Here is a 14,480-nt window from a genome sequence, read left to right on the forward strand (position 1 = left end):
ATAAATAAGTTCCACTAGGAAAGAAAGATTAATACAGATATAGAGTCACAGAATGGTTTGGGCTGGAAGTGACCTTAAAGATCATCTAGTTCCAACTCCCCTGCCATGGGCAGGGACACCTTCCATTAGACCAGGTTACTCAGAATCCCATCCAATCAGGCCTGGAAGACTTCCAGAGATGGGGAGTCCAGAAACTCACCAAGCAACCTGTTCCAGTGTCTCACTACCCTTTACAGTCAAGAGTTCCTTTCCAATGTCTAATTGAATATGCCTCTAAGAAAGACTGTCGGTACTTTATCATTTTAGTTTTCTGACTACCCAGAAGCAATTTATGTCCCACTGTATTCTTAGAAACATGCTCAGTTCATGAGACTCCCATATCTAATCTGATTAACTCATTAGATCTCTCTCTGTATAACCACATATTACATTAGATGCATTCCCCAATCTACAACAAACTCACAAGGAACTTCAGCAAGTGTTTCAAATTATTTCATTACTACTACAATAACAACATACATTCAAGTGAGGAAGTGGTGGACCCAGCTGAGAAGCAGAAGATCCAGGCTGTGGTGAACAAGAGAGATGTCAAGGATAGTGGAACAGGTGGAAAGAGACTCTTCTCAAGTGCATGTGTACAGATAAGGACAGGTGAAGAGAACAGTGTTGTGGCAGAAGCTCTCACAGCAGAAGGAGGTGCCAATTTGAAGTGCCTGTTTGCCAAGGCACACAACATAACAACAAAACACAAAAATTACAGCTCTGTGTGCAGGTACATGCTTACAGTCAAACTAGAAAATGTGGGGACAGAGGCACAATGGATGGACACAGGTTCTTTAGGAAGGACAAGACAGGATGGAGAGATGGGAAATTGCTCTTAAAAGTGAAAGAGTGGGAACACTTTCCCTTAGGATGGCTAATGAGCCAGTTGAGGGAAGTTGCGTTAGAATTAGAGGGCTCAACAACATTGTGGTAGATGTCTGCTATAAATATCCTGATAAGGAAGAAGCTGATGAATCTTTCTTTTAACAGCTGGAATTAGCCTCATCTTTGCAAACCCGGATCCTCACTGGGGGCTTGACACAGCCCAAAATCTGCTGGAAGGGCAACACAGCAGGGCAGAGTAATTCCAAGAGATTTCAACATTGTCTCTGCTAACATCCTCACACACAAAATGGTAACTAGACAAGGTGGTCAGACATTTCCACAGCTTGACCAAAGAAGCTGTGCAGAGTTTATTTATCCTTGGAGATATTCAAAGCTCATCTAGACAAGGTGCTGAGCCACCTGCACTAGCAGATCTCACTTTGAGAAGAGATATAGCACCTGTTCACCTCCAGAAGTCCCAGAGAAAAAGATCCATTTTTCTCTGATTTTATGACTATATAGAATGGATTTAGACAAAAAACAGGACTGTCCAAAGGGCTGCTCAAGGCACAGGCAGGACAAACTAGCATAGTGCCATGGGCTTGCAGAAAGCCATGCTTCCTGGCTCATGCTACCGAGTATAGTGACCCATGATATGATACAAGATATAAATGGAAGAAAGATCACTATAGCAGACTTCTCTGATAAATACTGTAGAAATGTTAGGTGGTCCTAAAGAAATTACAAATATGCATGGAAGACTCTACCCCACAGACATCATGGCTTACTTAGAAAGAACTATGGAATTTCAGTTGTGAGAGAGAGAGAGACAAGCATAAGAAGCAGACATAAAATTGTGATGTAGCTGAGTCTAAGGGCTGGGCCTATGTGCACATCCAGAGCACTTGGTCATTAATCTTCATAAATATCAAGGACCTCCCTTGCTAACATCAGCATATATGAGGCAGAGGACTGATCTGAGACAAAGGTGATTGAGCTACCTGCCTTCACAACAAAGCATTTGAATAACTGGCACAGGAGTTTTCCCAGTGGGAATCTCAGTTTCACAGAGTCCTCCAGGTGGTTCCTATGATACCTAGGCCAACTGATAAGGCTTACTTATATGCTTCAGTATGTTGATTAACATGATAAATGGAGAATTTCCTTATGTCAGAGGTTCCAGAGGGCAATTTCTGCTGAAGAAATAACCAAACTACACAGAGAAACTCTACTCTACGCTCTCTGTGCAGATGCAGTAATGATTGTGTATAAAATATTGTACACCCTTAAGATAGTTAAAATAAGTTTTGTTAGGTTTTTTTTGGTTGTGTGCATTAAATTTTTAAGTACACTGTCCAAGGGTGAACCAGTTCCAGCATCTGTGACAACACAAAACAAGCAAAGCACTTTTGCAGAGGTAGAAGGTCAACTTTCTGATGCCTGCTTATACACCCTTTTCACACTGAAGGAAAGAATCATGTCCTGGACAAAAAATGACCACACAAACTGAGGCAATAGGAAAACTTAGTCTTACAAAGGCCAGGCACTAATAAATATGTGGTACAGAACTAAAATGTACTAAAATTATACTACTACTAAAATTATAGTAGTCTAATATAGTAGTATATTATAGTATAGTAGTATATAGAAGTATAGTCAATTAGAGCGGGTTCATCACTATCCAACTAAAGCAGGCATTTGAGCCACAATTTATCAACTGCTCATATGATTTCTCATTGAGATTCTCTAATGGTCAGGGCATTCAAAAGCCAGCACAGGACATTCAAAAGGAAATAATCAAATTTGTTTCTACTTTTAAACACCCCATCTCAAATGGAACAGCAGTATTCTCTTTCTAGTAGCACTCAGAAAGACAAAGCCTTGCAGGTGCTCTGTAGTTATTTATAATTCTTACACTGCCTCTGAAATAGACCTGGCCTTCATAAGTGAAGACATTGAAAAATGTGCCCTCTGCAAGTTCAGCATGGCAATATACACCGTTCCTCATAACTTCTCCAGTAACTGCACTCTGTTTAAGTATCACAAATCAAACTTCCCATTCTACTCAATTTACTGTGAAAAATAAAAACAACATGACCATTTCAGACACTGCTTCTGGAACCTGAAACTGAAAACCATAAAAAATGTGTAGGCCCATGAGTGTAATAATAATTACAAATTCTATAAAAGTATATTATCTCCATATCCTTCCAGTGACAGCTTACAGTTGGCCAAATATTTATTTTACCTGTTTAGATAACTGCTCTTCACAGAGTTTGTAGAGTGTATAGAATTTTTGACTGAGGATTTGGTTGTCTCGGAAACCAGCACTTGCCAGCTTGACTCGCATAATAATGCTACGGTCAGGCACCATCATGGCAACCGTGCGAAACTGAATCTTCAGGTTTTCAGGGAGTTCCTGTCGTCCTGCATAGCCAGGGTTCTGAAAATGCAATTTATAAATCCACACAATATATAATGATAGCAGGCTAGGAAGTTTTATTCTTCCTGGTAACCATCCAGCAAATGCAGGAGCACATGCAAAATCACAAAGGATAACTTTAGCATGATGTACACATCAGTGCACAGTTGCCTCAATAGGGCATTTAATGGAGTATGGAGTATCACACATTATTTGGAGATGTCCAAGACTAAAAGATATAGACAGACAGCCACTTACAGGTCTTGCTGCAGCTCTTTTAAATGGTTACTTCCCCAGAGTCTGGACAGTGTTCCAGTGTTGAAGATTATTGTCCCCTGTGAGCATTCCCAGACCATTTCAGCACAAAGCCAGTCAAGCAGTGCAAGCCATTACTGAGTATAATTTAAACTAATGGATCTGACCTTTCGCTGAAGATGTCTAAGTCATTCATATGAGTACTGCACGGCTCAGTTGTGACAACTGTAGTCACTAGCTGTTCAGTGATAACTTCTTTCATCTCTTTCAGCTCTTTCCTGTCTTCCACCTGGCCTTTGTATGGCACTTATTTGCCCTCTTTTTCAAATTACAGTGATAACATTAACACTTTTTCAAAGGGAGGACCCCCTAAAATAAAGACAAAGGCTTCTATTTTGAATGGGTATGTAGGTAGCTACGGAGGGAGAGATACAAAGATGATTTTAAGGTGTTCTTATACTTTCCTGCTGCTGTGCCTCCTGCACTGCTAGAAGCAGTCCACAGGCACCAAAGATAAATCTTCAGGAGGCCAGTGAATTAGAGTGAGGGCAGTTTCCCTCATGCTGTCTTCCAGGATTGAGGTCAAAAACTTATTCACAGGTGGTAAAATACTGACTAGACCAGCTACAGTAGTCCTTGAAGTGGTCAATTCTGTTTTATTTTGACAGATTTTGACTCAAAATAAGAGGGGTTAAGTTTAATTTCAATCTGCCAAATACTCAACTAAAAAAGTCCTTAAAATACATAGTTAATGATAAATGCATACCTCAGGTCCTAAGAACCAGTTAAAAATATGAACAAGAGAAAATTATATCATAATTATTTTACTAAATTATTGTTCAAGTTTCATTAACTATTTTCTGACAGACAGTGCCAATGTTTCAACAGGGAAATTTCAACAGGAAATGGAACAGAAAAGATTTTTCACAATGATCCCATTTACATGTATTTACAGACGTACCATAGTGAGAAATATACCAAATTCTCTGTCCATGTCAACAACATCACCATCAGTGAAAGTAAACTTAAGTTTCTTCTTTTTCTTACACTGAAGTACAATATATATCTGCTGAGCTGCCACTGATAAAACTGGGAGTTCAATGCGGTTAAATTCATCAAAGCAACCCCACGCACCCGACTGAGCTAAACCTGAGAAAAGCAAAAAGAGAAATATTCTCTTAAAATAGCAGATCAAACAAAAGTGATTTATACACAAAATAGAACACGTTCTATTGAACTTTGTGTAACGTGAGAAGAGCAGGGAACATGAACACAGAACAAAATGAGAAGTAAAAACTCAAAATAAGTTGGGCTGTGCATTAATGACACTCAGAAAAAGTATCACCCCTTGAAAGATACATAAACTTCTTTACAAAGAATCCTAGACTTCTACAGCAACCATTAGGCAGAAAGTGTTAATTAATACTGTATATAGTAGCACAAATGTGCATATAGCAGGGAAAGTCATCTATGCAGGGGATGAAGTTGTCAAAGATGAGCTTGAGAAACACATACTTAAATGAAAAGCACAAAACCAAATGGAGACCACTACATTTCTGACAGAAGCATTTTATCATTTTATAACAATTAATTCATAGGTTAAAAATTACTGGAGATTAACATCTTACTGTTCAAGATGGAGGAAAGAATCTGATGTTACACTTAGAATTGTTACTTGGAACAGGCCATGGTGTTCTGGACGGACAGTAGTACCCACAAATATAACGAAATTAATGGCTTTTGGGAGAGTCAAGTATTCCTTCTTCTCTATCATGCTAACAGAATTGAAATAGGAGAGTCTACAGTGGCAGCCTTCCAGAGCAGTAGAGGGAAAGCTACATAATCCTCTGCTCTTTCACATCCCTTTCACAAGAGACAAAGGCTAGTAAGTCTATGCAGGACCTTCATGGATGCCACCCCTCCCTTCCCAAAGAACACAAGGACAAGTATTTCCAATTGCTTGGGCCCATCCCTAGAACTGTTCTGAAGTGGAGTTTAATTCACTCCCCTGAGTGGTGGAGCTCAGCTTGGCTTAAGCAGTTTGAAGGCAGTACTAAATGCAGAAATAGGGCACATGTCCAAGAAAAGGCATTTGTATTTGCAATGTTGAATAACCACGCCCAGAGCTCCCCTGAACCCCATACTTTATATGGCAATGCCTACAGCACTAGTAAAATATATCTATGGGTGATTTATGTGTAATGTTGATTCCTTAAGAGCTTTAGATAGTTCAAGAGAAAGTATTCAAAAAGCAATAACAATACTATGAAGACATATTCTTTCACTTTGTCTTGTTTTCTTTTGATATTTTTTCCTTCTCTGGCCTTTGCTCAGCCTGTTTTTCTCATAATATGCTACTTCTCTTCCCTCTATTTTTCCTTGTCTGATCTTCTCTTTCTCTTTAAGATGTTGCCTCAAGTGCCCTTAATGCCACTTTTATGTTTCTTTTCTGACATCCATTTTTTATGTTTTTTCATGCCCATTAACCAATTATTTTAATAATGTTGCGGCAATTGGTCTTTTTTACCCGTGCAATTTTGGAAGAAAAGAGCTAGAGTTGAACCAGGTCAAAATCACTGGTAGTACAACCAAAATTGGCTTCTTAAGGCTTAATTCAGTCAGGGCAATGCTGCAGATCTCCCTTGAAAATTATCTCAATTCCTTCTGTAACCTTTCCCTAAACTGCTTTTAATTAATTTCTATGATATTATAAGGAAAAAAAATACTCCAAAGGAAAAGAATCTGAAGAGGATGAAAAGTTACATGAGCTTAATTAAAAAAAACTAAAAGCAAGTGGAATATATATAATACCACAATGCCATAATGATACAAAGATTGAAGTAATTCTATCAAAAGTTACCAAATTTAAAACATTAAATACCCAATCCTACCAATCCTACTGTCTTTGCCATTTGTTCCTTGACTTCATTGGTGTGGCACCAAGTCCTTTAACTGATGTTCCTCTCCTTTTGTGAGGAATATTTGGGCCCTGGATGCCCTCAACAGCCCTTCCTGAGGCTTCTATCCAGACTCTGTCTTCCAGTCCAGGAGTTCCATTGTAGCTCAGGCAGGTCAGAACCGCACTGTGTGCAGGGCTGTGCACAGTCCCACGTCCTCTTATCCTGAATTGCTGAATGAACTTCTGGAGGAGCCCACAGTTCCACAGTGTTACCCCCAGTCCTGCCTCCTGCTGGTTCTGACTAAACTTCCCAGACAAATCCTGAATCCAGCTGGTCATTTCACATTATCTGATGTCACTGGACTGCTGAGGGGAACAAGCTGCCAACAGCCTGCCCAGCTGTGGGACTGTGCCCTGCTGAGTGAAGCCCCTGCCTCTGCCTCTGTGCTGATCTCCCTGAGCTCCTGGTTCATCTTCCCTCATGGAGCTGCCCCATTCTTGCAGCTTGCTGATAAAAAAACTTATTTCAGAGATTTTTTGAATTACTTTGTCCCCTTTTGTAACATGTACTATATGACTCTAGGATCTATCCTAAAGAGAAACCAAAAAGGTGGGTTTTCTCTGCCTTGTTTATTAAACATAAATATCTACTCTTTGGAAAGATGAAACAAGGAAAATCTCTAAAGCTGGATAGTCTTTAACTAAGAAACTTAGTTCTTTACAATATAGAGACAATACTGTCTGTATTTTAAAGGGTTTTGAAAGTAATTTCTCTGTAGAATGGTGAGGTTCAGTTCTGACCAAATAATGTTTTTTTTGGGAAAGGAAAAAAATTCACTTGTTCTGTAATGCCACCTGCTGCATGGAGTTAGGGAACCTCATTCTCAGACAAAGTCAATATCCCACAGCTTTGGATAAACTCAGTTCTTGCAAAATTATTTCATTCTGGTGGTGTTGAAAAAGGAAAGAAATACACATCTATGCTAAAAACACACACAAGCACAGGCACAGCAAGCAAACTTTCTGCTGCAAAACAGCTCAGAGACAATGTAATTTTGTCATATTGTGAATTAAATTCTGTCCCCATGCTGAATATATGATGGTTATCAAATACAGAAATGTAGTAAAAGCATAAAACAAATTACAGGACCAAAGAGATCTTTAATTATATCCTAAAAATATAGCAATGCCCCTGCCCAATCAGTACAGACATCCTACAAACCTGGTTCTCAAATAGTGAAAGAATACCACAGAATAGCTATTAGCTGCCAGACTATAAAATGCATATCTGCAATGCAGAGCCATGTCTCCTTCCATGTGTTTTTCCACATTTTTTCCCAGATTTTACACAGTAATAGAACTATAGTGATATAATTCAATGGAAATGTCACTGAAACAAAGCTCTGTCTAGCCAAAGCACAATCCAGAAGCAGCAAATTAAAAAAATAATCATTGATCCTAGAGGAATTTACAGAATGCCAGACTTGTGTACTCTCCTTCTAAATTAAGAAAAATATAAAATTCTACATTAAATATTGCATTAAATACCAAATTACAAAAAGTTACTCCAGGTAAGACTGGAATTGTTTGACTGTAACTATAGAAAAGAAAACCTAAGCAAACACAACTTTTATACCCATCCACAGGCAACCACAGACAAAAGGTTTTCTGAAGGGTATCCACCAACACTTTTCAGGAACAATGATCAAGTATTCCTGGTTCGCTATTCATGGCCAATTTCAACACTGAATTTGATATATGGGAAAACTTGAAAATTCATCTTCCCTCTTGCATCCCTGGTACTGTTTCAGGTTACCTCTGGTCCAGTTCAGATGACAAATTGTATATGAATCTACATTTGGTTCAAATTTGAAAAACAAAACTATCAAAGTCCAGGCCTTGAACATATCAACTAAATCATCTGCCTATGAATTTCTTGAGTCACACAGAAAAACAAAGCAGATAGAAACAGGAAAACAGAAAGACCAAACCTCTGACCCAACCAGAAGAGCTTCAAATCATAATTTTATTAGTATACAATATATGTTATATTAGTTATCTTATCTTTTTCTAGTTTTTTTTTTTTTTTTCTGAAGATGAAACTTCTTGTCTTTACAGAAGAAGTCTGGAAATATGCCTGCAGACAGGACACCACCACCTCCCCCTGCCTCTTTTCTCCTCACTGGTAAACCTGCTAATATCTGATGACTTGACCCACAGCACCAGAAGTGAAAAGGTTGGGTTGCAAACTCTGGTGATGAAGCACCAAACCTAGCACAGATGTGGAATTCTGAAAAACTTCCCATTGTGAGCACTGAAATATGCAGTGTGTTAATGAGAACTTTCTTATCAGTCTGCATGAAAGTGCTTCTACAGCTGAGAAGAAATATCCTTTCTTTCCATTGAAGATCTTATGTGCAGTAAAGAATCTTTATCTGAACTCACTTTGCCCTTTATATTAAATCAAAAAGAGCTCATTTCCTTCCCTAACTTCAGTATATCTACTCTTCAAGAAATTGCAGATATTTCAAAGACATAAAAAGGTGATTGCCAGCCAGGCCCTTGCAAGTAGTGACACTAAGCCCAAAACAACTGACTTTAAATGCCCCTTCACAAAGGAAAGCATCAATTACTTATGTAAGAGCAGAATCTTACTTTACTGCCAGACACACAACAGCCATATGAATGCTGAAAAACCCACACTATTCAGACTCTATTCAGCTGAATCTATTACCTAATTCTCAGGCAAGTTCTGAGAGAAGCAAGCTATGATCCCACTTGCAAATTTAGTGAAGTAAGCAGTCACAGGCATCATGGTTGCTTGAGCAGCAATTAGATGAGTTCTATAAATATTTTTTCCTAGCTCATATTGAACACCAGCATGCCATTAAAAGAGGCAGCCAGAGAAGGACACATTACACAGTATGACTTTCCTTCTGAAGCACATGATGACAATACTACATGGAATACAGTCAGCTTATAGAAAAACAACAGAAAAAGAAAACTGAGCCCTAAAACTCAACTTGTGCTTTTAGACAGAATTTGTGTCCAGTTTTAATAAAAGAAAGCAACAACAAACTGCAATGGTCACTACTGCCTCAATCTGAAATGGGAAAGGATAAGTTACCAAAGTGCTCAGGATAAGATAGAAAAAAGCAAGGATACAAAACTAGGTGTCTGAACTGACATGAGTCACAAACAGTTTAATACAAAGAAGTTAAATCACAGTAGAGTCAGGAAAAGAGGTGCCTACATAAAGATTCTCACAAAAGAAGGAGAGCAGAAGACAACAACACTTTGATGACATCAAAGATAAACCCACTGCAATGAAAAACAAAGGCTGACATCTTCCTTACAGACTGATGACTGCAGGAACAGCAGATGACTGTGCTTGGCATTATGAGAACACTTAGATATCCCAAGCCTCTTCTGTCTAATGATAATGAGCAAAATAAACCTGTGACACTAAAGGTCTGCACATACGATAAAAGATGTGCAAGACTTGGCTCAAATCTGTGGGAGTTTCAAGAGGTACTTTGAGAAACTTGTGACCTTAACTGAAGGTATTCACATGCATAGGTGGTTCAGTTTCTAGCTCAGAAACATTCCTCTGCTAAAAAAATCATGGCCAGCTTCACTGGCTTCTTAATTGAAACTAAATATTACCCCCAGGTTATATTTTAGCCTTCAGAAGATATCACAACAGTGAAAATTTTGTTTATGATGCCTTGTGTTATAGTTAAAAGCCCATCACTCACAGAAAATGGTGGTGTTCTGCCGTCTGTCAGTTGATATATAGATACAGCTATATACAACAAAACAGATCATTATAACGACATTTGGAATCACTGATTACTGCTTGAAAAACTAAATTCAAAATTTTGCTAATCATGAAGAGTTAGCAGAGTTTGACCACTGTGTCATTTTCCTGGTTTCTAGTTAAATAAGACACTGCAACACTTTGCATATTTCCCTGCCTTGCACAACATCATTAAGCTTCACATTTGATTGTCTTGCTCGACACAAAAATAGCAAATAATAAATATAAATCCTCTCCACATGGAAGGGGGTAGGATAGAGGCATTAAATAACAGTCAAACAATAGAAAGGATTAAAAAGAAAAAAAGAAAAGAAAACACAGATGGGAAACATCATTGAAGAACATTCAAAAAAAAAGTACTAGAAAACATGCAGGAAGAAAGGAAGGAAAAATCAAATAAAATCAAATATCAGGTAAAGTTGATGAGTGCCTGGAAATAAGAGGAAACAGAGGTGAAAATGCCCTCCAAATCATTGCTAACTCATTACACTGAAGGGGCAAAAACTTACAACTCTAAAAAGAATAAATAAAAGGTGTTTTCTTGCCTTTATAGATACGACCAAGTCCTCTGTAGTCCATTTGGTCTGAACAATTGAAAACCACAACATACTTTCCCAGGCATTTGCCCATGTCTTTAGTTGTCTCTGTTTTCCCTGTCCCAGCAGGTCCTGCTGGTGCACCACCCATACTCATGCCCAGGGCCTGTGCCAGAGTGATGTAACACCTAAAAACAGAACAAACAGATCTGTGAATCTTGTCCTACCATTAATTACTTGAAATCCAGCAATGCAACCACAACAGATGGATTATCCAGAGTTGGGGAAGGGGGCAGAAATGTATTTCCATGTGGTGAGTCCTCAGTCACCCCCTTGAACACTGTGAAGCTGAGTCACCAGGACCAGCGCTCATCCAAAAGCACAGCCATGACTGCAACAGCCCAGGAAATCCACAGGTCAGTTCTAAATGCTGAATACCAACATATGTAGCACTGTGATTTTCTCAGACTATCACACACCCTTCCTCCATTACAGCCTCATTTTCCAGCATCCAGAGCCACTGGATTTCTGCCTTTTCCCCCTCCTTCCATGTTCCCAGAGTACTCATGATGGGCTCTCTGATCTGGCAGTAGGAAGGCACAGAGGCTGGAAGCACCTCCTGCTCTTGACATTTCCATAGCAGCATGCCAAACCACAGCACTGCTGCCAGTCATGTGAGGTGTTTGAGCTCCAGGAGGGTAATGGATGAGAGCAGAGATTGTAACAGGCAATGGAGAAAGAGGAGGAATCTCAGTCCTATGACCATCTTCTTCTTCAGCCTCCATCCTGGGCTGAGATCCTCAAGTTTAAGTCTCAGCCTCTCCAGATGATGTGGAGGTTACTGAAGGGTGTAAGGAAGCCTGTTGTTCTAACCTCCAATGCTCAAAAATCACAGCAAACACATCTTAGCACTGTGAAACTCAATAGCTTTATGATATATGTGGGGAGATAAAAGGGGCATTGGAAAAAATCCCAAATGACAGCACCTAGTATGACTTCTTAAGAAACCACAGAATACTCATTCTAATACAATAGCAGTAAGAATGCTTTTTCACCTTATTGGTCAGTGACCGGTTAAGAGGCCACCATTTAACACATAAAAAATACCACTCCTAATTATTCTGCTACTGAAAACGAGGTAAGGACAAACTGAATACACAGCACAAGTTCTATGCTGACCTTTCACTTCATTTTTGGTGTATGCCATGACAGGGACTGTGTCTGATATGATGTGTAGGAGCATTCAGTTTTAGTGCTATTATCTTAATGCAATGTACTACCAGCTGTGTGTATTTATCAAGTGCTTAGGGAATCTCTCTGAACATGAAATCATTAGCCAAACAGGACTTGACTCCAAGCTGATTAATGGAACAAAGACACTATTACCTGAAAATTTTCAGAAGAACAGACAATTCCATGCAGCAGTATTATAAATATTAAAATAGAAAAAGCCCACAAGGGGAATAAAATCTGTTGTGCAACATTGCTTAGGCACATAAGTTTCCCATGCTAACATTAGGAAACATCTCTGTTTCAAATGTCCTTTCAACATGTGACAATGGGTAGCCTCCAATCCCTGCAGCTTTGTTTGGCTCTTCCAGGTTTGTCCAAAGACAGATATGTCTGCTCTTTCTGTTGTTGTTGTGGTTATTATTATAATTTAAACTAATTTCAAAGGCTTGTTTTCTTCAATCATGTCCTCCTGTGCTGATTTTCAATCTTGTGTGATACAGCATCTTGTATAATCATAATATATCCTCTGTCCAGTTCCAGTCCAGTGCCTGGCTCTGCACAGGACAAACCCAAAAACCACACCACATGCCTGAAAGCTTGGTCCAAACACTTTTAAACTCTGGCAGGCTTGGTGCCATAACCACTTCCCTGGCTGCATTTTAATTCAGTGAACAAATTTTGAATGACAACATTTTCTTGATACTGGCTCTCCTAGTGGGTAAAAATATTTTCAGTGTGTTAGTGCTGCCATAGCCACTAATCAACTGCATGTGTACTGCTGCAAACAAACTTTTATCTAACATAGGAACAGTAGGGTGCATAAGATAGAATTTGGGAGATGTGTGCTACTTATTAAAAGCCAGGTATCCACATGCAGAGGTTTGGCTCTCTTAAATAGCTCACAGGGAATAATTTTTGTTCAGAAATAGGCAAAAAATCTGAGTTTTCATTTATAAATAAAATCTAGTAGCACAAAGAATGCAAAGACAATTCCAACATTAACTCAAGATGGGGCTTTGAGCAAACTGGTCTAGTGGAAAATGTCCCAGTCCAAGGCAAGGGAGCTGGAACTAGATGATCTTTAAAGCCCCTTCCAATCCAAACCATTCTATAATTCTATAAATGACTGAATAGGCAATAATTCTGACATACGTATCCACATATGAAAAAACAAGTTCTAGCATAGCAAATACATCTGCCCCTGGCCTAGCTGAAGCACCAATCAAGCACTATAGGAAAATAGGCATTTAATGAAGTTTATACTGTGCTGTATAACTAACACCCCAGCAATAAAAACTTCTCCTTGTGATTGCCCTCAGAGTTTTTCTGTATTTGTATTCCTGCAATTCTCCATAGGCCTTGCTTAAAACCATACTGGCACTAGTTATACAATGCCATGTCCTGAGTTACTGCTTTTTCCTACAGGTTGACTTCAAATTAATCACTTGCTGTAATTCCAAATTCTCATGCAACTACTTGCTCATTGAAAGCAGCAATATATTGGTGTTTAGACTGACTCTCTTTAGGCTGGTGAAGTGTATGGGGTTCAGGCATATTTATCTTGAGAACAAGTAAATTTTTTAATGCCCATCACAGCTCATATAGCTCAAGCAAACACCCAAATTCAGCCTGCTTTCAATAGCTGAATATATAAGCACTGGCCTCTGCTGTTCACCAGTGATATTGCAGCATTGTAGAGCAACCTAAGTAGTTCTGACTCATTAAAAGAATTAAGTCAAAGGAAATATTAATAAATCTTAGCTCCAATACTATGCATTTCATTCCTTTTACAAATACCTGTCAGTTAAGGGAGTTATAACAAGCCTGTCTGTACAGCCTAAGTATTCATTGCAGTAGGTGAACTCCACATCAGTGATTTTGATAATGCATTTATCCAAGTCTTCAAGGAAATAAAATCGAGATTGTTTTTGCCATTCAAAATCAAATGGAGATTTAATGTTCATACGGACCTATTACGGAAAAGAAAAATCATTAATACAGAAATGAATCAGTAACAAATTAATCTTAAATTCCACACAGAAAAAAAAAAGTCTATTTAATATAAATTCATGACCTTGAAGAATGAGCATAGAATCTGTCAGGAGTCAAGGCATCCAGAATTATCTTTTCAAACCTGTCTATGACATGCTCTGAACCTTCTGTCAACTTTGATTTTCCTCTGATTTGGGCACAGAGACTATGAATTGTCTCTTACAGAGATATTGAAAAAACAGTCATGGAAAACATAAAAAATGAACAGTACTGGGTGTCCTGCATGATAACTGCACCATTACTCACAGAAATACTAAATTGTGCACAGTATTTGAATGTGTTGTATAGATGAATGAATGCTTGTTTACTTGGGCTGTATTTTCAGTATGAACTTGCTACACACATATTTAGATTTGTGGTAGTTAATAGATTGATAATTATTGACACTAGATCTCA

At 38.6% G+C, this 14,480-nt stretch overlaps 1 protein-coding gene across 8 annotated transcripts in view; it reads right to left on the reverse strand.

Moving 5' to 3' along the window:
* The window catches only part of LOC102067773 (dynein axonemal heavy chain 5), a 156,684-nt gene that overhangs the window by 95,573 nt on the left and 46,631 nt on the right, over window positions 1-14,480 (reverse strand). For all 8 annotated transcript variants that reach the window (XR_012581608.1, XM_074547041.1, XM_074547036.1 and 5 more), the window contains exons 41-44: window positions 13,830-14,002; window positions 10,809-10,987; window positions 4,506-4,693; window positions 3,116-3,310 (exon numbers count right to left, since the gene is read on the reverse strand). Coding sequence is in view for 7 of the 8 variants with exons in the window: in XM_074547041.1 (XP_074403142.1) it covers window positions 3,116-3,310; window positions 4,506-4,693; window positions 10,809-10,987; window positions 13,830-14,002 (735 nt within the window). In the remaining variant the exon portion in view is untranslated. The remainder of the gene's footprint in view (window positions 1-3,115; window positions 3,311-4,505; window positions 4,694-10,808; window positions 10,988-13,829; window positions 14,003-14,480) is intronic.

This window comes from Zonotrichia albicollis, chromosome 1 (genome assembly GCF_047830755.1).
Source record: "Zonotrichia albicollis isolate bZonAlb1 chromosome 1, bZonAlb1.hap1, whole genome shotgun sequence".
Lineage (NCBI taxonomy): Eukaryota > Metazoa > Chordata > Aves > Passeriformes > Passerellidae > Zonotrichia > Zonotrichia albicollis.